The sequence below is a fragment of the Salvelinus fontinalis genome, chromosome 3 (assembly GCF_029448725.1).
Source record: "Salvelinus fontinalis isolate EN_2023a chromosome 3, ASM2944872v1, whole genome shotgun sequence".
Taxonomy (NCBI): Eukaryota; Metazoa; Chordata; class Actinopteri; order Salmoniformes; family Salmonidae; genus Salvelinus; species Salvelinus fontinalis.
The window spans coordinates 74,375,882-74,401,662 of record NC_074667.1 but is presented as its reverse complement, the minus strand read 5'-3'; the positions used below and the strand labels follow the sequence as shown (position 1 = coordinate 74,401,662).

At 42.2% G+C, this 25,781-nt stretch overlaps 1 protein-coding gene across 4 annotated transcripts in view; it reads left to right on the top strand.

The window, feature by feature from the left end:
- Positions 1 to 14,699, top strand: part of LOC129851445 (metabotropic glutamate receptor 4-like) — a 326,145-nt gene extending 311,446 nt beyond the window's left edge. For 2 of the 4 annotated variants that reach the window (XM_055917990.1, XM_055917992.1), the window contains 2 exons: positions 9,385 to 9,643; positions 11,863 to 14,699. In XM_055917990.1, coding sequence (XP_055773965.1) covers positions 9,385 to 9,643; positions 11,863 to 11,912 — 309 coding nt within the window. In that variant the 3' untranslated portion in view covers positions 11,913 to 14,699. The remainder of the gene's footprint in view (positions 1 to 9,384; positions 9,644 to 11,862) is intronic. The other 2 variants (XM_055917991.1, XM_055917993.1) reach the window with 1 other exon arrangement.
- Positions 14,700 to 25,781: the final 11,082 nt, after the last annotated feature.

The following is a 25,781-nucleotide window of genomic DNA, read 5'->3' as shown; positions in this document are numbered from 1 at the left end:
CGGGGGTTTGTGGTATATGGCCAATATACCATGGCTAACGGCTGTATACAGGCACTCCGCGTTGCGTCGTGCGAAGGAATCAAATCACATCAGATTTTATTTGTCACATATGCCGAATATAACATCTGTAGCTCTTACCGTGAAATGCTTACTTACAAGCCCTTAACCAACAATGCAGTTCAAGAAATAGAGTTAAGAAAATATTTACTAAATAAACTAAAGTACATTAAAAAAGGAACACAATACAATTACATAACAATAACAGGGCTATATACAGGGGGTACCTGTACCGAGTCAATGTGCCGGGGTACAGGTTAGTCGAGGTGGTTTGGGGTGAAGGGACTATGCATAGATAATTAACAGTTAGTAGCTGTTTTGCTTCATTTGAGGACGGCATGCATGGGATGGACATAGAAGTATTCCTGTCTTGAAAGTCAGCTACAGTTGACTCCATGTCTGATGAATGCAAACTGGGTGTAATTACAATGCAGTTCACTAGAGTAGCAGGAATTAGAGGCCTAACATTTGAAATGATGACACGATATGCATTAAATATACAGACCGAACCAACCCGAGGTCATCTAGACGTGTTCTGTATAGACCTGGTCGAATCCAGTTCCGATCCGAGTCAATTATTTTACTACTTTATTAACCAGAACTGATAAAGTGCGAGGGAGAGGAGGGAGGGATGTAATCTCGTACAGGTGGATCCGTGAAGATCTCTTGTAGAAATCTCCTGGTGAACAAAATCACACATTCAAGTGTTACATCAGCTGTTACAGAGTTCTGATCCAGGGTTGCGAACCAGAGTTCTGATCCAGGGTTGTGAACCAGAGTTCTGAACCAGGGTTGTGAACCAGAGTTCTGAACCAGGGTTGTGAACCAGAGTTCTGAACCAGGGTTGTGAACCAGAGTTCTGAACCAGGGTTGTGAACCAGAGTTCTGAACCAGGGTTGTGAACCAGGGTTATGAAGCTATCACGTTTGAGGGAAGACCCAGATGCAGACAGTGTCGAAGTAACAAACGTGTATTACTAGAACAGGGGCAGGCAAAACGACAAGTCAAGGGCAGGCAGAGGTCAGTAATCCAGATCAGATTCAAAAGGTACAGAACGTCAGGCAGTCTCAGGGTCAGGGCAGGCAGAGGTAAATAATCCAGGACGGTGTGACAAGGTATACAATGGCAGACAAGGCTCAGGGTCAGGGCAGGCAGAATGGTCAAAACCGGGAAAACTAGAAAACAGGAAGTATAGAAAAAAACAGGAGCAAGGGGAAAAACGCTGGTAGGCTTGATAGACAAAACGTACTGGAAACAGACAAACAGAGAACACAGATATAAATACACTGGGGATAATTGGGAAGATAGACGACACCTGGAGGGGGGTGGAGACAAGCACAGATCAGGGTGTGACAGAAGCAGAGTTATGAACCAGGGTTATAAGCCAGGGTTAAAAGCCAAGCTTATGAACCAGGGTTAAAAGCCAAGCTTATGAACCAGGGTAATGAACCAGGGTTTGAACCAGAGTTATGAACCAGTCAAATACAATAAAGTGATAACAGAAGTCAAATGATCATCAGTACTCAGTGACTTCACACAGTAGTAATCACATTGGATAATTCTAGACTTACAGATGTAAACTACTCAACCAAGCATTGTACTAGCATGGTGTTAATATGGTGCTAAAATACAGTGGCTTCAGAAAGTCTTCATACTTATTCCACATTTTGTTGTGTTACAGCCTGAATTCAAAATGGATTAAATATATGTATTTTCTCACCCACCCAATACCACATAATGACACGGTGAAAACACGTTTTTAGAAATCTTTGCAAATTTATTGATAATGAAATACAGAAATATCGAATTTACGTACAGTGGGGAGAACAAGTATTTGATACACTGCCGATTTTGCAGGTTTTCCTACTTACAAAGCATGTAGAGGTCTGTAATTTTTTATCATAGGTACACTACAACCGTGAGAGACGGAATCTAAAACAAAATCCAGAAAATCACATTGTATGATTTTTAAGTAATTAACTACAGAGATCATGTCACGCCCTGGCCTTAGTTATCTTTGTTTTCTTTATTATTTTAGTTTGGTCAGGGTGTGACATGGGGGATGTATGTGTTTTGTATTGTCTAGGGGTTTTGTATGTTCTTGGGGCAGTGTCTAGTCTAGGTGTATGTATGTCTATGGTTGCCTAGATTGGTTCTCAATTAGAGACAGCTGTCTATCGTTGTCTCTGATTTGGAACCATATTTAGGCAGCCATATTCATTACGTAGTTCGTGGGTGATTGTCTATGTCTATGTTGCATCTTAGCACATTGTTTATATAGCTTCACGTTCGTCGGTTTGTTGTTTTGTTAGTTTGTAAAGTGTTATTCGTTTCGTGTCATTAAACGAGAAGAATGTATTCTAACCACGCTGCGCTTGGTCCTCCTCTCTTCCACCATACGACGATCGTGACAGATCATACGTTTCCTGTACTTCTTGACCAGATTTGCACACACTGCAGCATGGATTTTGGCCCACTCCTCCATACAGACCTTCTCCTGATCCTCCAGATAATATTTGCACATTATTCTTATAACAAATCTTCAAGCTCATTCAAATTGGTTGTTGATCATTGCTAGATCTTGCCATAGATTTTCAAGATGATTTTAAGTCAAAACTGCAACTATGTAACGAACGTCGTCGGGAGAAGGAGAAGAGGACCAAGGTGCAGCTTGGTAAGTATTCATGGTCCTTTTAATAAATACGAACACTTGAACAAAACGACAAACGAACAGTTCTGCAAGGTGCAATACACATAACAGAAAACAACTACCCACAAACACAGGTGGGAACAGGCTACCTAAGTATGGTTATCAATCAGAGACAACGATTGACAGCTGCCTCTGATTGGGAACCATACCAGGCCAAACAGCTAGAAATACAACGAATAGAACAAAACATAGAATGCCCACCCCAACTCACGCCCTGACCAAACCAAAATAGAGACATAAACAAGGAACTAAGGTCAGGGCGTGACAAACTAGGCCTCTCAGGAACATTTAATGTTTTCTTGGTAAGCAACCATTGTGTATTTTTGACCTTGTGTTTTAAGTCATTGTCCTGCTGAAATGAGAATTTGTCTCCGAGTGTCTGCTGGAAAGCAAACTGAATTCGGTTTTCCTTCAGGATTTTGCCTGTGCTTAGCTCTATTCCATTTCTTTTTATCAACAGAAAAAAAACTCCCTAGTCCTTGCTGATGACAAGCAAACCCATAACATGATGCAGCCACCACCATGCCTGAAAATATGTGGGTGGTAGTCATGTGTTGTGTTGTATTTGTCCTTTTTTGCAGCTTTATTTTAGTGCCTTATTGCAAACAGGATGCATGTTCTGGAATATTTTTTATTCTGTTCAGGCAACCTTCTTTTCACCCTGTCTTTAGTTTAGTATTGTGGAGTAACTACGAAGTTGTTGATCCATCCTCAGTTTTCTCCTATCACAGTCATTAAACTCTGTAACTGTTTTAAAGTCACCATTCGCCTCATGGTGAAATCCCTGAGCGGTTTCCTTCCTCTCCGGCAACTGAGTTAGAAAGGAAGCCTGTATCTTTGTAGTGACTGGGTGTATTGAAACACCATCCAAAGTGTAATTAATAACTTCACCATGCTCAAAGGGATAGTCAATGTCTGTGAGAGACTCTACCACTGCTGGCCTCTGCTCATTCAACCCTGCATCCACCATCCCCTATGAGAGAGAGAGAGACAATAACAACACAGATCCACTAGCAGCGGGTCACGTCTGGGGAAGGTACACTATGTTGATGAAGCAACAGCAGGGATTTTATTTTCTGGGTTAGATAGCTGGCTAGAGAGAAAGGTCTGGTCAAACCGAGCAGATTTGTATTATAATGGTGATCTCTTAGTCAAATCCAATATTTACAGGTTAACACACTATTGGGATCACTATCACTATCACTATTGTTTGTTTTGGGTTGGGTAATCCAGTATCATGCTGTGGATTCACCTTGGTCTAAACCATTTTATATCATCCCAACCTTTAACTACTTTCCCCTGATCAGGTCAGGTGATCAGTATTTCTAACAATGTAGACATTACAATTCCTACAAGCCTGTCCTTCCCCTTTAATGTTCTCAATAAGCTAGCCTAATTAACGCAGCTCTGCTTAGCAAACACTTCAAGTGGAGTGAGTTAGACTGCTGATCAGCAAGGCCCTCCCCCGTGATTCCCAATGTTCAGCCATGGACAAATATTTCATGAGGTTGTTTCCTTTGTATAGAGCAGCATGTATGGAGTCAAAATAGACTGGTGTTTTGAAATTGCCATGAGGTCCATGTTAAAACTAGCACTGCAAAAAATGCAATAAAAGTGTCTTGGTCTGATGCATTGTGGTGGTGGGGAGTAAGGTGGGGTCTTATGAAGAAAGGATGTTGATTTAATAAACAGTGTTATTGACTAGCCTTTGTGCTCTGCCCTCCTACCAACAGATTACCTTAAGTAATAATTTACTTGTCTAATGTGCATTGTAACTAATCATAGTGATACGCCACATGCATGGTTTATATGCTCGAGTAAATGTGCTTCTTACACAGTAACATTGGTGAAGAGTAAGGCTTTGTCATGGATTCTATGATGTCAGTTCTTACACAGTAACATTGGTGAAGAGCAAGGCTTTGTCATGGATTCTATGATGTCAGTTCTTACACAGTAACATTGGGGAAGAGCAAGGCGTTGTCATGGATTCTATGATGTCAGTTCTTACACAGTAACATTGGTGAAGAGCAAGGGTTTGTCATGGATTCTATGATGTCAGTTCTTATACAGTAACATTGGTGAAGAGCAAGAATTTGACATGGATTCAATGATATCAGTTTTGTCCTTCACAAACCTTGTCCATCTCTTCATGAATGACATACGGCAAGGACAAACTGACAGAAGTATTTAAACCTTAGTAGTCAACAAGGCTTGACGTGAACATTAACATCTACAGTAAACCACCAGGGATGAACATTAACATATATAGCAAACCACCAGGGATGAACATTAACATCTACAGTAAACCACCAGGGATGAACATTGACATCTACAGTAAACCACCAGGGATGAACATTAACATCTACAGTAAACCACCAGGGATGAACATTAACATCTACAGTAAACCACCAGGGATGAACATTAACATCTACAGGAAACCACCAGGGATGAACATTAACATCTACAGTAAACCACCAGGGATGAACATTAACATCTACAGTAAACCACCAGGGATGAACATTAACATCTACAGTAAACCACCAGGGATGGACTTTAACATCTATAGCAAACCACCAGGGATGAACATTAACATCTACAGTAAACCACCAGGGATGAACATTAACATATACAGTAAACCACCAGGGATGAACATTAACATCTACAGTAAACCACCAGGGATGAACATTAACATCTACAGTAATCCACCTGGGATGAACATTAACATCTACAGTAAACCACCAGGGATGAACATTAACATCTACAGTAAACCACCAGGGATGAACATTAACATCTACAGTAAACCACCAGGGATGAACATTAACATCTATAGCAAACCATCAGGGATGAACATTAACATCTATAGTAATCCACCAGGGATGAACATTAACATCTACAGTAAACCACCAGGGATGAACATTAACATCTACAGTAAACCACCAGGGATGAACATTAACATCTACAGTAAACCACCAGGGATGAACATTAACATCTACAGTAAACCACCAGGGATGAACATTAACATCTACAGTAATCCACCAGGGATGAACATTAACATCTACAGTAATCCACCAGGGATGAACATTAACATCTACAGTAAACCACCAGGGATGAACATTAACATCTACAGTAAACCACCAGGGATGAACATTAACATCTATAGCAAACCATCAGGGATGGACATTAACATCTACAGTAAACCACCAGGTATGAACATTAACATCTACAGTAAACCACCAGGGATGAACATTGACATCTACAGTAAACCACCAGGGATGAACATTAACATCTACAGTAAACCACCAGGGATGAACATTAACATCTACAGTAAACCACCAGGGATGAACATTGACATCTATAGCAAACCACCAGGGATGAACATTAACATCTACAGTAAACCACCAGGGATTTTTTTATTTTATTTTACCGTTATTTTACCAGGTAAGTTGACTGAGAACACGTTCTCATTTGCAGCAACGACCTGGGGAATAGTTACAGGGGAGAGGAGGTGGATGAATTAGCCAATTGTAAACTGGGGATTATTAGGTGACCATGATGGTTTGAGGGCCAGATTGGGAATTTAGCCAGGATGAACATTAACATCTACAGTAAACCACCAGGGATGAACATTAACATCTATAGTAAACCACCAGGGATGAACATGTAGAATAGAGGCCTTCACGAGTCCAAAATGTTGGACCCGTTCCAAAATAGACCTGGGACTTTCCCATCCGGACCCGATATGCACAATTTGTTATTATTATATTTGTATTTTTTTTACCAACCTGAGGACAACTAGACCCATTCCATATCCGCTCCACATCCGATCCGAGTGAAAGAAGCAGCAGAAAAGTACATTTTTAAGCTACTTTATTAAATGGACCGGATAAAGTGTGGGGGAAAGGAGGTAGAGAGAGGTGACACCCAATCAGGGGCTGTGCTGTGTGTTTAGGCTACTGTAAGAGGAGGTAGAGAGAGGTGACACTCTAGCATGGGTCGTGCTGTGTGTTTAGGCTACTGTAAGAGGAGGTAGAGAGAAGTGACGCTCTAGCATGGGTCGTGCTGTGTGTTTAGGCTACTGTAAGTGGAGGTAGAGAGAGGTGACACTAGCAGGGGTCGTGCTGTGTGTTTAGGCTACTGTAAGTGGAGGTAGAGAGAGGTGACACTAGCAGGGGTCGTGCTGTGTGTTTAAGCTACTGTAAGTGGAGGTAGAGAGAGGTGACACTAGCAGGGGTCGTATTGTGTTTAGGCTAGTGTAAGTGGAGGAAGAGAGAGGTGACACTAGCAGGGGTCGTGCTGTGTGTTTAAGCTACTGTAAGAGGAGGTAGAGAGGGGTGACACTAGCAGGGGTCGTGCTGTGTGTTTAGGCTACTGTAAGAGGAGGTAGAGAGAGGTGACACTCTAGCAGGGGTCGTGCTGTGTGTTTAAGCTACTGTAAGAGGAGGTAGAGAGAGGTGACAATCTAGCAGGGGTCGTGCTGTGTGTTTAAGCTACTGTAAGAGGAGGTAGAGAGAGGTGATGCTCTAGTAGGGGTCGTGCTGTGTGTTTAGGCTACTGTAAGATGAGGTAGAGAGAGGTGACGCTCTAGCAGGGGTCGTGCTGTGTGTTTAGGCTACTGTAAGTGGAGGTAGAGAGAGGTGACACTAGCAGGGGTCGTGCTGTGTGTTTATGCTACTGTAAGTGGAGGTAGAGAGAGGTGACGCTCTAGCAGGGGTCGTGCTGTGTGTTTAGGCTACTGTAAGAGGAGGTAGAGAGAGGTGACCCTCTAGCAGGGGTCGTGCTGTGTGTTTAGGCTACTGTAAGAGGAGGTAGAGAGAGGTGACGCTCTAGCAGGGGTCGCACTGTGTGTTTAGGCTACTGTAAGTGGAGGTAGAGAGAGGTGACACTTGCAGGGGTCGTGCTGTGTGTTTAAGCTACTGTAAGAGGAGGTAGAGAGAGGTGACGCTCTAGCAGGGGTCGTGCTGTGTGTTTAGGCTACTGTAAGAGGAGGTAGAGAGAGGTGACGCTCTAGCAGGGGTTGTGCTGTGTGTTTAAGCTACTGTAAGTGGAGGTAGAGAGAGGTGACAATCTAGCAGGGGTCGTGCTGTGTGTTTAGGCTACTGTAAGTGGAGGTAGAGAGAGGTGACACTAGCAGGGGTCGTGCTGTGTGTTTAGGCTACTGTAAGTGGAGGTAGAGAGAGGTGACACTCTAGCAGGGGTCGTGCTGTGTGTTTAGGCTACTGTAAGTGGAGGTAGAGAGAGGTGACGCTCTAGCAGGGGTCGTGCTGTGTGTTTAGGCTACTGTAAGAGGAGGTAGAGAGAGGTGACGCTCTAGCAGGGGTCGCGCTGTGTGTTTAGGCTACTGTAAGAGGAGGTAGAGAGAGGTGACGCTCTAGCAGGGGTCGCGCTGTGTGTTTAGGCTACTGTAAGTGGAGGTAGAGAGAGGTGACACTAGCAGGGGTCGTGCTGTGTGTTTAAGCTACTGTAAGTGGAGGTAGAGAGAGGTGACGCTCTAGCAGGGGTCGTGCTGTGTGTTTAGGCTACTGTAAGAGGAGGTAGAGAGAGGTGACACTCTAGCAGGGGTCGTGCTGTGTGTTTAGGCTACTGTATGTGGAGGTAGAGAGAGGTGACACTCTAGCAGGCGTCGTGCTGTGTGTTTAGGCTACTGTAAGTGGAGGTAGAGAGAGGTGACACTCTAGCAGGGGTCGTGCTGTGTGTTTAGGCTACTGTATGTGGAGGTAGAGAGAGGTGACACTCTAGCAGGGGTCGTGCTGTGTGTTTAGGCTACTGTAAGTGGAGGTAGAGAGAGGTGACACTAGCAGGGGTCGTGCTGTGTGTTTAGGCTACTGTAAGAGGAGGTAGAGAGAGGTGACGCTCTAGCAGGGGTCGTGCTGTGTGTGTGTGTAGGCTACTGGGAAAGTGAGGGGGTGACAAGGGGAACAGGGAGGAGTGAGGGAGAGACGAGAGACGGCAACCAACCAAGTCGACTCGCGCTGTAGTAGACTAACATCCAATATGTTTATATTGTTCCTATACTGACTGCAGCAACCCAGGAGAAGCTAGTTAACTAGCTAGCTAGCTAGGCTAATTGAGGCTGCATGCAGAATATTAAGTAGCAGCCTACCTTGTTGACTCTTGGTCGTTGTAGCCTGCCCTTGTCCTTTATCTTTTAATTCCATCTTCCATTGATTAGATATCTCCTTACTTTTGCCCCACACTGAGGCTATATGACCGTAGCCTATTGCCACTGTGATGACTTATGATTGGCCAACAACAACAACAACAACAATTGATAAATGCCACTCTCGGGAATAGCAAAGAGCAGACGCATACATTATACAATTTCTCTCGCTCTCTACTGCATCAGTTGCGTTCGGATCTGTATGGGTCCTTTCCGAACAAGTCAGTTAAAATGACCTGAGACCTGTCACAATAATATCAGATTCGACCCAGACCCGTGACAATATTTAGAATTCTGGCTCTGGATCCGCCCGTGTTACTTAGTGCTCTTTATTGCCTTTGGGCAGGGAATACAGCCAGCAGATTCTGGATGGTGGTTACATTAACCCTAACCCCATCGTTACCCTTAAAATCATTTTGAGCCATATGTCTAACTCAATCTCCTTGACGTTACTTTACAGATGTACATCCAGACCACCACGCTGACCATCTCCGTGAGTCTGAGTGCCTCTGTCTCTCTGGGGATGCTCTACTTGCCCAAGGTCTACGTGATCCTCAGGCACCCGGAGCAGAACGTGCCCAAACGCACGCGTAGCCTTAAGGCCATGGTCACTGCCACCACCATGTCCAACAAGTTCAACCCCAAAGCCAGCCTACGTCCCAATGGAGAGGCCAAGACTGAGCTGTCTGAGAGCCTGGAAACACAAGGTGAGTTAAAAGGTGAAGACTTGCAGTATGTATGCTATATACTGTACATGCTAGAATTAGCTGAGTGGATCCTTGTGTTTGTGTTTAATGTTTCTAAGATTAATTTCGTCCTTCAGGCACTGTAAATCACATAAATAAATTGGTCTAAGAGGTAGAAGGTAGAAAGCACAGTATCCAATTCATTATTTACAAGCCACCTCGCGCCGTTGTTATTTTACACTTCGATGGATTTAGGAAATTGGCTGCCATTTTTTTCATTTTAAGTCTATTTGTGAGTTGGGGGAGATCTTAAAACATTCCCCGATATGCTCAAATTCTCCACTGTGTGTGTAGGTCACAAAGGAGGGCATCAGTACTATTACACCAGCTACCTTATTATAATGGACCTATTGTGTTTTATTTAATGTATTAGATCCATTTAAATTCTTGTTATACACCGTCTACAACAACCATGTTTTATTGTCTCATTTCAATGCACTGAGTTGATTCTCACAGATAAACACTTGTGCTCAATATGGTGATGCGGAATCTAAGTTTCCTTTTTTCACTGTTTGGCTCAGATTTGTGGCACTGTTCAAAGTGTTCAAAGCCAAGTGTAATTAATTGAGATGCAAATGACTTTCGTTTCTAAACCAGCTGAAATTCTCACTGTCTAAGTCCATCTCACTCTAATTTCATTAGCAATCAAAATTCTAGGTGGTTGCTGGGACAGACTCAGGCTTTATACATCTGTGGTAAATAATGAGTTCAACCATTGACTCAGCAGAAATTACTCAGGTGATGGCCAAAACAGTCACACAGCTGACCGGCTTGCCTCCCAGAGACAAAAAAGAGAGGTCTGAGTCAGTCTGTCAACAAGTCTTAATGACGCACGCATATCAATGTGATTCACTGTTCCCTGAGAGCTACAGTATTTTGGGATTATTTAGCTCCTGCTGTATTTCTTCCACCAATAACAAAACTATAGTGACGTCCCCCAAAAAATACATTGTGGACAATATACGTGGGTTTATATAGAATGCAACATTGTAAATATTTGATGAATAAATGTCTATAAGGATGCTGCATTACAGAACATCGACATATAGGCCTATATCCTAAAATACATTGATTTGGTTTAACAACAACAGCTACATTAAGCCACACAGTAAAACAATACATGAGAAGTGTAAAGACAGAGATTCAATAACAAGCATCCGATCGTCGCCCATGTTAGGGTTTGGCCGGGGTAGGCCGTTAATAAGATTTTTTTTATTAACTGACTTGCCTAGTTAAATAAAGTTTAAAAAATAAACAATGCACAGGTATTTAAATAAGCACCATTTGTCATTGTCAGGGTCATTGCCAGTGTGGACACATAGCATGATGTAATTGAAAAATTCCTGTCTCCCTGACCAGCCGACATTAGTAGCAGGGACGGTAGAATTTACCCACTCCAGGTCAGCGGATCAACCATCACGGTCTGGGGAAACAAATGGATGGTCGAAGCCTTATTACCCAGTAGACAGACAGGGGATAGGAGGTGGAGGTCTGGGGAAACAAATGGATGGTCGAAGCCTTATTACCCAGTAGACAGACAGGGGATAGGAGGTGGAGGTCTGGGGAGACAACTGGATGGTCGAAGCCTTATTACCCAGTAGACAGACAGGGGATAGGAGGTGGAGATCTGGGGAGACAAATGGATGGTTGAAGCCTTATTACCCAGTAGACAGACAGGGGATAGGAGGTGGAGATCTGGGGAGACAAATGGATGGTTGAAGCCTTATTACCCAGTAGACAGACAGGGGATAGGAGGTGGAGGTCTGGGGAGACAAATGGATGGTCGAAGCCTTATTACCCAGTAGACAGACAGGGGATAGGAGGTGGAGGTCTGGGGAAACAAATGGATGGTCGAAGCCTTATTACCCAGTAGACAGACAGGGGATAGGAGGTGGAGATCTGGGGAGACAAATGGATGGTTGAAGCCTTATTACCCAGTAGACAGACAGGGGATAGGAGGTGGAGATCTGGGGAGACAAATGGATGGTTGAAGCCTTATTACCCAGTAGACAGACAGGGGATAGGAGGTGGAGGTCTGGGGAGACAAATGGATGGTTGAAGCCTTATTACCCAGTAGACAGACAGGGGATAGGAGGTGAACACTACTTATTTTGCCCAGTGTATACAGTACTGTAGTAACTGTGACGTACCGCTGGCCTTGTCTGTGTTGTTCGCTTCTTCTTCTCTTTCAGCTTTCGCCACAAAGCAGACATACATCAGCTACAGCAACCATGTCATCTAGGAGAGGAAGGCCTTCGTCGTTGTTCTGGATGGTCACCTCGTGGCGGGTGAAAATGTTCTTATGCAGTGGAATGAAATGGGAAATAGAGGAAGAAAATGGACATGGGACATATTGTGAGGATCACTAAAGGATTTCCCAGGGAATAGTCATAATAAAGGAAAGAGAGAAGACCACACAGAGATGCAGAGAGGGACCCTCAGGGGCCCAACAGAACAGATACAGTATAATGGCTATGTTCCATCTTGTCGGCCATGACAGACAAGGCCAACACTTCCCCCCTGGCAGAGACCGGAGAGGACATGATGCGGGATGAGGCTTCTCCTCCCTTCTCGTTGTTTGCATTGCAGTTTTATTCTCTCTCTCTCTCTCTCTCTCTCTTTTTCTTTCTTATCTTATCTTGAGCCGACCGGACTGACATGCAATCCAATTGAAAGAATCTGTTCAGGTGTGTGTGATGCAAGGTTGTAGTCTGCCAGTATTCTCATCAGTAAGGGACATTGCTCTCAATGCTTCAGGAAGTTGCAGAGCCACCAGGATGAGAGTAATCAGTCTTTTATTTCAAGGAGGATTTTAAGTTATGTAATTGTTTTTATGTTGTTGTTTTTTTAAAGGTATTCCAGTTTAAAAAGAAAAGACTGGATGAAAGAAACAATTCCAACAATGCAGGATAATTGTACGCCATCATATTTTTGTTGTTTTTGCCTTTCCTGTCTTCATTGAGTTGACCCAAAAAATTATAACGATGTTGACAAAAAAAGACTATGGTCATTACTGATTTTGAGCATGCCAGTTTGAACATCCTGTGTTGTGTTGTAAAAGAATATTTGGAATGCGTTCAAACTCTGTTGCAGTGTCGTTTCTATTATATGTGAATTCCAAACTGGTGAAGGTCTAGTGAGTGATCTTTGTTTCCTTGTGTGAGGTGAGGCCCTGATCTGTGTTACCAGCTAACCAAAGGCTGCCACTGTCCTCGGCCCACTTTGCTCATACTTTAATACTGTAACTCCAGACTAAAACAAAGTGTCTCTCAGTAAAAATAGAGAGGTGTCATGGTGGACTGAACACAGAGGTGCAGAATGCTTCAAGATAAACACGTAATATTCAATATCTGTAAGTTTGATTAAATATTAGCACTTCACTCCACATACTGTTCTCATGGACAATAACCTTCAATCTGGATAACAACACAAAACAAATTATAAGGCTAGAGAAATGTATTGACCAATATCACCAATACAATCAACACCAAAACATGTCGGAGAGTAAGCATGGAGTACCAATCCCCAAAAGAATATGAGACTCCTTGACGGACACAGACGATATATGCACCGGGAATGGTAAGTGTAGAAACCGACTTGCTAAAGTCGATAAATGATAAACTGGGTATACTTGAACTAGTCAGTAAAGATATAAAGGAGTTGAAGGCGAGCCTCGAGATGAGTGACGTAAAAGCTGCGACAACGGAGAAAGATACAAACAAGCTAAAATATACAGTCAATACAATTGAAACGGACGTTAAAGAAGTTAAAAAGGAGAACATGTTTCTGAGACAAGCCTTACTTGAAATACAGACTAGATCTATGAGAGCAAATCTGGTACTTACTGGTATCAAAGAAAAAGAGGGTGAAGATCCTGAAAGTGAGGTGAAATAATTATTTATTGAAGAGCTACAGATCCCAGGCGATACTGTTAACAAAATCAAACTCTAACGTGTATACCGTTTAGGACAGAGAGGACAGAGATATAATCACCCAATCATTGCCAAATTTGCATTCTTCCAAAATATAATAAATGCTAAAAGCCTAGGTGGAAGACTCACTGGCACGAAAATAGGCATGAATGATCAGTTCCCGAAGGACATTGCAGAACGGCGTAGTGTATCTTGTCGTCGATAAACTGTATATTGATAACCAATTGTTCCGAGACACCAAGACCACTCCATGGCTATTCTAAATATTACAAAGTTCCCATAGAGGAGTACAATAACGGAATACCCAATACTATCCATGGTAGGGATTGTAATACATTTATTTGGGAAACTAGTCTCTCAGGCTGCAAGAGGCCCTATAGTGAGATACCATCGATGACCCCCATCCATTTCCAGCAGCTATCCTCCCGGTCAAACAAAGGTACAGCTAAGTTGTACACATCCAAATCCATTAAATGGGGAGTAAAGTATCCCCAGGGGAGTATGCCACACAGTAGTCATCCACCCAAGATGATATCCATAATGGATAAAACAGTGGTTGAGACTAAATCATAAAAAAACTAAATTATCTCTGAGGACTGTGTCCTGTTTTGTAAAATGCTTCAGCGATATACTAGTATAATATAGCACCTCAAGCTGCAGAAAGGAATCTACTCAAAACAAAATGCCAAAGGATCTAGTAGTCCTTTCAGCCGCCATCAGTTCTCTGAATAAATACATCAGAAGTGGTTGCTGTAAAACTGAACAGTTCTTTAGTTTTTTTATTTTATATTGTGAGGTCATTTGTGATGTGAACTCAACGCTGCTTTTCCATTAACCTCTGTATTACTAAAATAATAAAATAATGTGAGTGCTGACCAAATGAAATGGCAAGTTAATGTACGTTATTAAATAGATTGATGATGTCCGCTTTTATGTCTTGACAAATCTAAAAAGGGAAAAATGTGAACAAAAAAGAAACAGTGCCTGGCTATCTGACTACGTATTTGTAAAACCTATTGAAAAGTAATGAAGTGTGTGGAGCATGTCCAGTTAAAAAAAAATACAAAATCACATTTCTAATAAAATTAAAATTACAAGCTTCTCTTCTTTCTTTCAAAATTGTTCTCTCTTACAGTATTGCATTTTTATGACCTAAAGTGTCAGTAGGTCAGAACGGGGAAACAGTAAATAAATAATTGAGTGTAAAGCGTCAGTAGGTCAGAAAGGGGAATCAATAAAGAAATACTTGTGTTAAGCGTCAGTAGGTCAGAATGGGGAAACCGTAAAGTAATAATTGAGTGTAATGTGCAACATTTACACGTTCTGTATGAGAGGAGGCCTCGCTCCACTGGTCTGGCTTGTCAGAAAGAAAGGAAGGGAGAGGGAGAGAGAGGGACATAGAGAGAGATGGAGGGAAGGAAAGAGCGAGGGAAGAAGAGCCAACAGGACTGACCTGACTGTCTCGGGGAGGGCAGCAGAGGGCAGAAGCGATGTCATTTGTTTAGAAGCAGGAAGTTCAGGAAGTTTCAGGCTAGAACATTAATTGGTAAAACTTCACTATTTGGCAAGAACCAAACTAACAACGTGGTATAACAGCTAATTACCATTTTAGAAAGAATCTATAAACGAATCAATTTGATGAACTTGTTAACTCCATTCTAAGTCATTTTAAGTAAATGTTATTGTAAAGTGTTACCGATTTGTTGACAATGTTATCTATCACAAAAACAGTTGAATTAGAGGGACAACAAATCATGTGAGTTAGTTTGTTTCTCATTACTTGTGAGAGATGTTGTTGACCCCTTAATCCTTTGATACAACTTCCACACCTCCTGTGATGATGCATGGTACATGTCTGTGTGAGTAAATGTGTGTGTGTGTGTGTGTGTGTGTGTGTGTGTGTGTGTGTGTGTGTGTGTGTGTGTGTGTGTGTGTGTGTGTGTGTGTGTGTGTGTGTGTGTGTGTGTGTGTGTGTGTGTGTGTGTGTGTGTGTGTGTGTGTGTGTGTGGCTATGACAAAGGAAGAGCAAACTAAAGAAAGAAAGAGGATGATGAACGCCAATTAATAACAGAGGAATGAAAGAAAGAAAGATCATCAACTTGACAAGAAAGACAATGACTTCCATCGTCAGCTTGGTTGTGTTGACATAATTGCTTTAATAATAGCATCACAGGGGAACAGAATTGGTGGTGGAAAACAAGCAATTATTTCAAATGAATGGTTAGTAAGCCATATTTTTATACTTCAATCCATGGCCCCTGCAGTGGTAATGTCCAGCATTGAGAGTCTATTCATCTCAAGCCTTCAGAATGATTGCCCCTCAATTAGGCAACAAAGCTAGAAAAATAACAGTATCACAGTCTCATACTGCTAAATTCATGTTATTTGTACACTGGAAAATAGCTGAAAATGTGTGCAATAGCATAAGGTGCCATCTAAACACCATCATCCTCAAACGCTATAGCCTACTTAAGGTGTGAGAGAGAAATGCCTGTGTCTTTTACCTCCTAGTATTCAGATCACAACAAACAGCATTTTCTAATGAACTCAATTAAACACATTGCTCACTTCACATGAAAAACCAAGTAATCATTGTTCACATATTCCATAGACTGAAAATGATAAGGTTTTAATTAACGTACAAATAGATGACTAACACAATGTTAAAGGCAACATGTTTTTCAACAAGAACAAGCTGAAATACAAGGTCAGAGCAAAACATTACTGACTGAACCGACTCAAAATCACTAAAAGCAGGACTTCCCTCCTTGCCACAGGGAACAAATGTGTAAAAATAGATGAATACAAGACAACATTTTTACTTGAGCATCTGGACGTTTTTTTGCTTCAATAAGTCTCAATCTGAAAGCCAGCCATTTTAAATAAACTCAAGCGTATTTAGGACAATTTCATCCGCTGTTGCAAAGTAATAGCGAAGAAAATGTGTAATCTGTCAAAAAATGACAGTCCGACCATTCTACTGTGAAAAAGTATTGAGGAGTTCAATGCAATCCTCTGAACTGTGTAATTGCAGATTGAGTAATACACTTCCTTTGATTGAAGTTGAGACGTTTAATCCAGTGAATCATACAGTATATGGCACTGATGAGTCTGTAATGGACAGTTAATGAAGACACCAGTAGTAATGGACATCCATATAGTTGATCTAAAGACCTGTTAGTGAAGCCACCAGAAGACACACCATACCAAACAACAGCTAACAGACCATCTTTCAGATCCACAGATATTAGTTCGATTTCTTCAAGTGTGGCAGGATTCCCAACCCTGTCAAAACATCACTCCACAGCAGACGGGACACAGATCTTTTTCTGACAGATTATTCCCGCAAGTATGAGGCCTCCATGCGTCATCCATGCATGACATTTGCATCCATCCGTAAGAGAATATTGGGGTGTAATACATTCCATAGATAACTTGAACACGCTGGCCACGATGTGGGACACTTGAACATTTCCAACAATAGAGTAGGTGGTGAAAATCACTGAAATAGTTGACTGACTTCAACGATGCCATCAAAGGCAATTATGAATTTACACTTACCCCAGTATTTGAGTGTTTGTGCCTGATTCTTGAGCTTGTGTAGTTGAAGGGCATTTCTTATTTACAATTTTCTTATCAGTTCACTGTCTGCCAACCCACAATACAGCCACCTCCCATGACAGAATGAGTACAACCAATAGATACAGCTACAGGAAACAAATGTTCATTGTGTTGTGCACTAATACACAGTACAGAGACCCGGGCATTGCAGCATTATTTGTCTCCTCACGAGTCCTGAGCTCCCTCTACTGTGGTGCACTGCACTGTCTGCATAGCCTCAAACAAACAGCTCTGTCCTGTCCTTGTCCTGCTTTGCTCTCCTCTCCTGTGAAAACCAGGCTTTGCTTTTCAAGAGGAGAGCCACACAGGCTCTTTTAAAAGCTTAACAGCATTCTGTTGGGGACTGCATACCCGCAAAGGATGTGGCTTCTTGCTTTACAAAGGGGATTGTCAGAAACCTCAAATAAAATATATTCCATTCAGGGACTTCTTACGTCTACACCGAGTGTACAATTAAAAAAAGATATATATTTCACCTTTATTTAACCAGGTAGGCTAGTTGAGAACAAGTTCTCATTTACTGCGACCTGGCCAAGATAAAGCAAAGCAGTGTGACACAAACAACAACACAGAGATACACATGGAATAAACAAACACGCAGTCAATAATACAAAAGAAAAGGTCTATTATACAGTGTGTGCAAATGAGATAGGATAAGGGAGGTAAGGCAATAAATAGGCCATAGTGGCGAAATAATTACAGTATAGCAATTAAACACTGGAGTGATAGATGTGCAGAAGATGAGTGGGCAAGTAGAGATACTGGGGTGCAAAGGAGCAAAATAAATAAAATAAATAACAGTACGGGGGATGAGGTAGTTGGATGGGCTATTTACAGATGGGCTATGTACAGGTGCAGTGATCTGTGGAGCTGCTCTGACAGCTGGTGCTTAAAGTTAGTGAGGGAGATATGAGTCTCCAGCTTCAGTGATTTTTGCAGTTCGTTCCAGTCATTGGCAGCAGAGAACTGGAAGGAAAGACGGCCAAAGGAGGAATTGGCTTTGGGGATGACCAGTGAGATATGCCTGCTGGAGCGTGTGCTACGGGTGGGTGATGCAAATCATTCAGAACACCTGCTCTTTCCATGACATAGAAGACCAGGTGAATCCAGGTGAATGTTATGATCCCTTATTGATGTCTCTTGTTAAATCCACTTCAGTCAGTGTAGATGAAGGGGAGGAAACAGGTTAATGAAAGATGTTTAAGCCTTAAGACAGTTGAGACATGGATTGTGTGTGTGTGCCATACAGAGGGTGAATGGGCAAGGCAAAATATTTCAGTGCCTTTGAATGGGGTATGGTGGTAGGTACCAGGCCCACCGGTTTGAGTGAGTTAAAAACTGGGTTTTTAACTTCTGCTGGGTTTTTCAGCGCTCAACAGTTTCCCGTGTATCAAGAATGGTACATCTCCCAAAGGACATCCAGACATCTTGACGCAACTGTGGGAAGTAATGGGGTCAAGATGGGCCAGCAACCCTGTGGAACGCTTTCGACACCTTGTAGAGTCCATTCCCCGACGAATTGAGGCTGTTCTGAGGACAAAAAGGGATGCAACTCAATATTAGGAAGGTGATCCTAATGTTTTATACACTCAGTGTATATTTCCACACACTATATCATAATTCAAATATAACAACTGCATTGGCTGCATTGCTCCTAGGTTTGAGGGAGGGAGGGAGAAACGGGATACATCTTTTATACTTTATGTTGCTAGGAAACACAAGGCTTGCTTCATGAATACCTACACCGTGACACAGTGAATGCAGAACTCAAAGCTCTTAATGTCTTGACAGTTCACTGATTGGTTTAAAGCCTTGTGTTGAGGTTGATGCGGTTAGTACAGAGAAACATGCCCAGCTATAAAGATATGCACACTGTTAAGGGTGGAAAAAACATCCCACTCAATCTTTGCGAAATGGCATAATTATCCCGCAGCGATTAGGGAAGAGGAAACTGATGTAAATATCTGTTAATTATGATGAACCGAATTGCAATTTTGGTTTATTTGAATCTATGTTAATTCATTCAACTCTATTGTACTTGTTTCCCTCCTAGCGTTTGTATCCATTATCGGCTGAGATGTAGCCATATCTAACTGGTCTTCTCATCTCCAAGGTTGTGGTTACCCATCCGAGTGGCTGAATAACAGAAGATTCCTTAGGTGTACACTGAACATAGTGTTTAAATGAGCCCAAGGGAGAGAAGGCAGAAATGTGGACAGACTCTGGTAGCATGTTCCCCACAGGGAGGCAAGCCAGGAGTAAGGAGGTGGATGATGGCTTTACCATGAAAGTAGGCCAACGTGACCGGGACTGCACCACTGCTGTATCCGTTTACTGCCAAGGCATTTGCTTAATTTCACAGCCCTATTCAATCATACTTACCTGAAACACTTGGAAATGATGTGCTAACTATCATGACTTCCTGGTATTTCAACTTACTTAATATATCTGCTGCTAGTTACAATGAAACATGATCCGGTTAGTGGTGTGGGTTTTAATGAATTAAAGAAAACAAAAAGTAGACAAAAATAAATGGTAAATTGCAGGGGCGCAACTTTGGTTGTAGAAGTGGGGGGGACAATTTAATTTGTATCCAGTCAGATAAACACACCAAACAGCCTACCTGGCCGCTCGGAGGCGTCCACGTGGTAAAGCACACTGTTGCCTCGTTATGTATCACATTCCAATAATAAAACGGTGTGGTGTGGGGGGGGGGGGGGGGATGTTTCAGAATGTGGGGCAGGGGACATGTCCCCGTCTCCAGTGAAAGTTGCGCCTCTGGTAAATTGACAGTCCATCCAAACCTGGCAAAGAAGGAATTTCTGACCCGCATTGGTTTCCTCTTGATCCTTGAGTAGCCTACATTCTCTCTCTCTCCCACATATCCTCGTATCCCAAGTCTGAAACAGACATCTGTCTGAAGGTAGTCCCCTTAATTAACCAGCATGTGATATCTGGCTGGCTGCACCTTTCAGCCATAACTTCTCAGCTCTGGCCTAGGAGTCAGCCCAGATCATGTGAAACCACTGGTGAAAGCAGTCCTCTAATCTGAGTTTATCATCACTGTCTAATTAGCGGGAGATAGGTTTACAAATTACAAATGCCAACGATGTGGATCCCTGCTTTGTAACTTTAAGTAGATTAATGAGTCAATGGTCTTGTGTTGATTTGCTTTGAGTCATGTCAATACAAAATAACCAGGAATTTAAATAATGTATGTCTACAACATATGGAGAGGTCTATGGATATGTATATAGAGAGATTTATGGAGAGATCTATGGAGAGGTCTATGGAGAGATCTATAGAGAGGCCTACAGAGAGTCTATGGAGAGGTCTATAGAGAGATCTATGGAGAGGTCTATGGAGAGGCCTATGGAGAGGTCTCATTAAATATCTGGTAGTCAATCGTGAGACAGATACAGAATGGCTTGCATCTAAATGGATTGCATTTAGAACAGTTATTTAAGGACTTAAGATACTTCTCCAAGAAATTGGTGCCCTTGTTTCTTGACTAAGAATGTATGCTATACTAAATTCTGTCTTGCGATTGACTTTCCTTGAAGTCAATTGAATCCAATGAGCACCCTCCCGATGCTTTTTAAAACTCAAACATGTAAGGACTCTCATTTCCTTTGTTTTCTGGAGGGTGGTATCGTAGCAACATTTGACAATGGCTCCCTGGATTTTCAACATTTCACATGGGAAAAATCCCATTATCATCCAAAGTGGGTTTTGATTAAGACGTACAGTAGGTGTTCTTCTGACTTTAGTGTTTATGATATCCTATATATGCTGCACCCACAATCCATACTAATACAGTACCAATAAGATAATGAAATTCATATGACCTATCTCGTAATGTTCAAAATAATTCCCATTTGGTGTTGAATATGCTCTGAGCATGTATAGAAGACTCCAGGTTTTTTCTCCTCCCACCCACAGCTCCCATCATGTGGCACCTGTATGTGGAAAATTGAATATCTGAATTCTCTCCTGGCCAGTATCAAGTACCCTTTGTGGAATGGCCCAGTGTTCCATGCTACTCTACAGCAAAGCACAGCTTCCAACTCCCCTATCCTAATAGCCCACAGGTGTTCGGCTAATTTGATGCCTAGAAGCTATTTGGAGCTTCATCCTGCTGATTTTGTGTTTGAAACAATTGTGAGTTCCTTCCTTGGACAGAGATTTTTGGACATGATTAATAAGTAAACAGAGGGAGGTTAACTGCAGCTAGAATCAAATGAAGAGTTCAACGCATACTGTTCATTTCATTCTGAGCATGTGTGACTATGAACTAATGATGTACAATCAGGAAGATATTTGGACTTTCCATTGATATCACAAGTCACGCAGAAAACCTTCATTTGACAGGGTCCTGGAAGTCTAGACTACATAAAGTACAAGAAGACTGCATGTTTTATATTTTCAATCTAATGCACTAAAAACAGTGATGATTATATAAGGGATATTATTACACCTGCTAGCTCTTCAGAGTCTCTGCAGTGGTTGCGATGCATCCCCTGATTAGATTCTATAACTGTTGCATGCAGTGGCATCGTTAAATCATATGTTACAGGGACCCCATGGCTGTATCTCATGGGTTAAAAGAGCAAAACAAAAGAAATATAAATAAACCTGGCTAAAAGAACACCGTGGTTTGTCTTCAATCATCATGATGCAGTAGTCTGGTATCAACTGATACGGATGCAGTGCAAGTAGATGGCATCTCATTTCATGATAAACACATATTCCATTTGAGAGGAGAGTGCATTTAGAGTGAAAGCATTTGGCTATGCTTCCCACATATTCCATGAATCAAAATTGTAGCATTACCATCAATTTCATGGTTATCTGTCAAAAAAACAGTCATGTTCAGGAGGAAAGAGCTCTTGTTTGATGTCGAATGTGTTAAATTATCTATTGACAACTTAAAGTAAAGGGATTTTTCTTTATAGAAGTAACACTTTAGGAGGTGAATAAGTTTACTTTAGCTGGATGGGTTTAAAATAAGTACAGTGTCACTGCTCACTCCATGTGACAGCGAGAGGGAGCCTAGAGGGATTACTAAATTAAAATCAAATCACCTAATGTCTTACTTCTCAACCTCCAGGAAGAACTTGGCTTGTCCATGTCAGCTAGCCCTCGACATTGCTGCTGGCACGGGATAGACACTTGACTGAGAAACATGCCTGAAGTATATTAATGAGTTGACAAGTCTTAAATAATTTCTGAAATATCTGGAGAGAGCGCAATCTGTAAACCTTGTCATTGTAAAATGTGTTAAAAACAAATTCTCCCCTTTTTCATTTTATTGCTGTGTTGTAAAATACTGAAAGAAGTCCAGCATAGCAGCAACAGGATGAATGGTTGTTATGATGAGAGGTGATGGATTACACACACATATTTGGTTTTCACTCCATATTGCCTTGTCTAAGGTCGGAAACAGCCCAGGCGGCAGCAAAAACATTAAATGAGTACACAATCCCATTTCAAACACACCTTAAATTGAACAAGCATTTTTTTTCACACTTTGCTTCCAAAACTACAATTTATTTCTTAATCTGGCAATCCGTCATATTTTGTACAAAGGGTGGGTCTAATCCTGAATGCTGATTGGTTAAAAACTGGCAAGGGCCTGTGAATAGCCCACCCATGATCCGGACAAGGTAAATACAGACACTGGATCAAACCTTTCAAGTTTGACGGTTTACTGTCCACGAAATGTGTGATAATGTTATATTTTATTTGCTCTTGAGCAATTGCAACTTAATCAATATTTTAAGAGGATATGGACAGAAGATTTCAATCAGACTTTACATTTTTTTTATACAGTACATGTTCAAAGAAATATCAAAACAATAAGTGAAAATTCAAGCCTAATATATTCAAGACTCTATAGTACATTTGAAGACATTGCTGTGAAAGGGCCTTTGCCTTTGTCTTGGATGATATACTTTAAACAACTGTGGCTTGGAAAAGTCTTTTGCTAGTCTCCTTTTCCTAGTCCTCCCGGTTTTGACCCTTGCCTGTTTCTGGACTCCGTACCCGCCTGCCTAACCATACCCACCTGCCACTCTGTACTTCCTGGACTCTGATCTGGTTTTGACATTTTTGCCTGTCCATGACCATTCTCTTGCCTACACCTTTGGATTATTAAACATTGTAAGACTCCAACCATCTGCCTCCTGTGTCTGCATCTGGGTCTCGCCCTGTGCCTTGATAGAAAAACACTTAGACAAATCTCCTATCTTTTCGCTTAGGCTAGGAAAAAAACTTGAAAGAAAAAACTCTAAAAAATCTCATGCATTCATGGTGGCGACGGAGAGTAGGACTGCCGTCTTATCGGCTCTCAACCGATCAGGGTATTTTGTTTGTTTTTTCGCTTTCTACGTAACCCGTTTTGTACATAATGTTGCTGCTACCGTCTCTTATGACCGAAAAGAGCTTCTGGACATCAGAACTGGGATTACTCACCTCAAATTGGATGAGGAGTTCTTCCTCAATGAGTCGGACGCGAGGGATATACTGCACACACTCAACCAGGCCCCGATACCTGTGAGTCGCTGAAGAATGAAACTTAGATTTCGAGGCAAAAGATCAAAAAGTGGCTAATCTGCCCTTGCCTTCCATTCTGCTAGCTAATGTTCAATCGCTGGATAATAAATGGGATGAACTGAAAGCAAGTGTATCCTACCAAAGGGACATTAAAAACTGTATTATCTTATGTTATCGGGAAGACAGAACAGCAGCATCTGGTAAGACAAGGGGCAGGGGCCTATGCAATAATGTAAACAACAGCTTGTGCACGATATCTAAGGAAGTCTCCAAGTTTTGTTCGCCTGAGGTAGAGTATCTCATGATAAGCTGTAGACCACACTATTTACCTAGAGAGTTTTCATCTGTATCTTTCGTAGCTGTCTACATACCACCGTAGAGCGAAGTTGGCACTAAAACCGCACTCAATGAGCTGTATTCCACCAATAAGCAAACAGAAAAACGTTCACCCAGAGGCGGCGCTCCTGGTGGCCGGTGACTTTAATGCAGGGAAACTTAAATCAGATTTACCAAATTTCTGTCAGCATGTTAAATGTGCAACCAGAGGGAAAACAATTCTAGACCACCTTTATATCACAAACAGAGACACGTACAAAGCTCTCCCTCGCCATCCAATTGGCAAATCAAACCATAACTCTATCCTCCTGATTCCTGCTTACAAGCAAAAATTAAAGCAAGAAGCACCAGGGACTTGGTCTCTAAAAAAGTGGTAGGATGAAGCAGATGCTAAACTACAGGACAGTTTTGCTAGCACAGACTGGAATATGTTCCGAGATTCTTCCAATGGTATTGAGGAGTACACCACATCAGTCACTGGCTTTATCAATAAGTGTATCAAGGACATTGTCCCGACAGTGACTGTAAGTACATACCCCAACCAGAAGCCATGGATTACAGGCAACATTCACACTGAGCTAAAGGGTAGAGCTGCCGCTTCAAGGAGCGGGATTCTAATCCGGAAGCTTATAAGAAATCCCGCTATGCCCTCCGACGAACCATCAAACAGGCAAAGCATCAATACAGGACTAAGATCGAATCGTACTACACTGGCTCTGACGCTCGTCGGATGTGGCAGGGCCTGCAAACTATTACAGACTACAAAGGGAAGCACAACCGAGAGCTGCCCAGTGACACGAGCCTACCAAACAAAATAACTTGAATGCTCGCTTCTAAGCAAGTAACACTGAAACATGCATGAGAGCATCAGCTGGTCCAGATGACAGTGCGATCAAGTTCTCTGCAGCCGATGTGAGTAAGAAGTTTAAACAGGTCAACATTCACAAGGCCGCTGGACCAGACGGATTACTAGGACGGGTACTCCGAGCTTGTGCTGACCAACTGGCAAGTGTCTTCACTGACATTTTCAACCTCTCCCTGTCTGAGTCTGTAATACCAATGTGTTTCAAGCAGACCACCACAGTTCCTGTGCCGAATAACACTAAGGCAACCTGCCCAAATGACTACCGACCCGTAGGACTCACGTCTGTAGCCATGACATGCTTTGAAAGGCTGGTTATGGCTCACATCAACACCATTATCCCAGAAACCCTAGACCCACTCCATTTTGCATACCACACCAACAGATCCACAGATGATGCAATCTCTATTGCACTCCACACTGCCCTTTCCCACCTGGACAAAAGGAACACCTATGTGAGAATGCTATTCATTGACTACAGCTCAGCGTTCAACACCATAGTGCATCACTAAGCTAAGGACCCAGGGACTAAACACCTCCCTCTGCAACTGGATCCTAGACTTCCTGACAAGCAGCCCCCAGGTGGTAAGGGTAGGTAACAACACATCCGCCTCGCTGATCCTCAACACAAGGGCCCCTCAGGGGTGAGTGCTCAACTCCCTCCTGTACTCCCTGTTCACTCTTGACTGTACGGCCAGGCATTACTCCAACACTATCATTAAATTTGCTGATGACAGAACAGTGGTAGGTCTGATCACCGACAACGAAGAGACAGCCGATAGGGAAGAGGTCAGAGACCTGACCG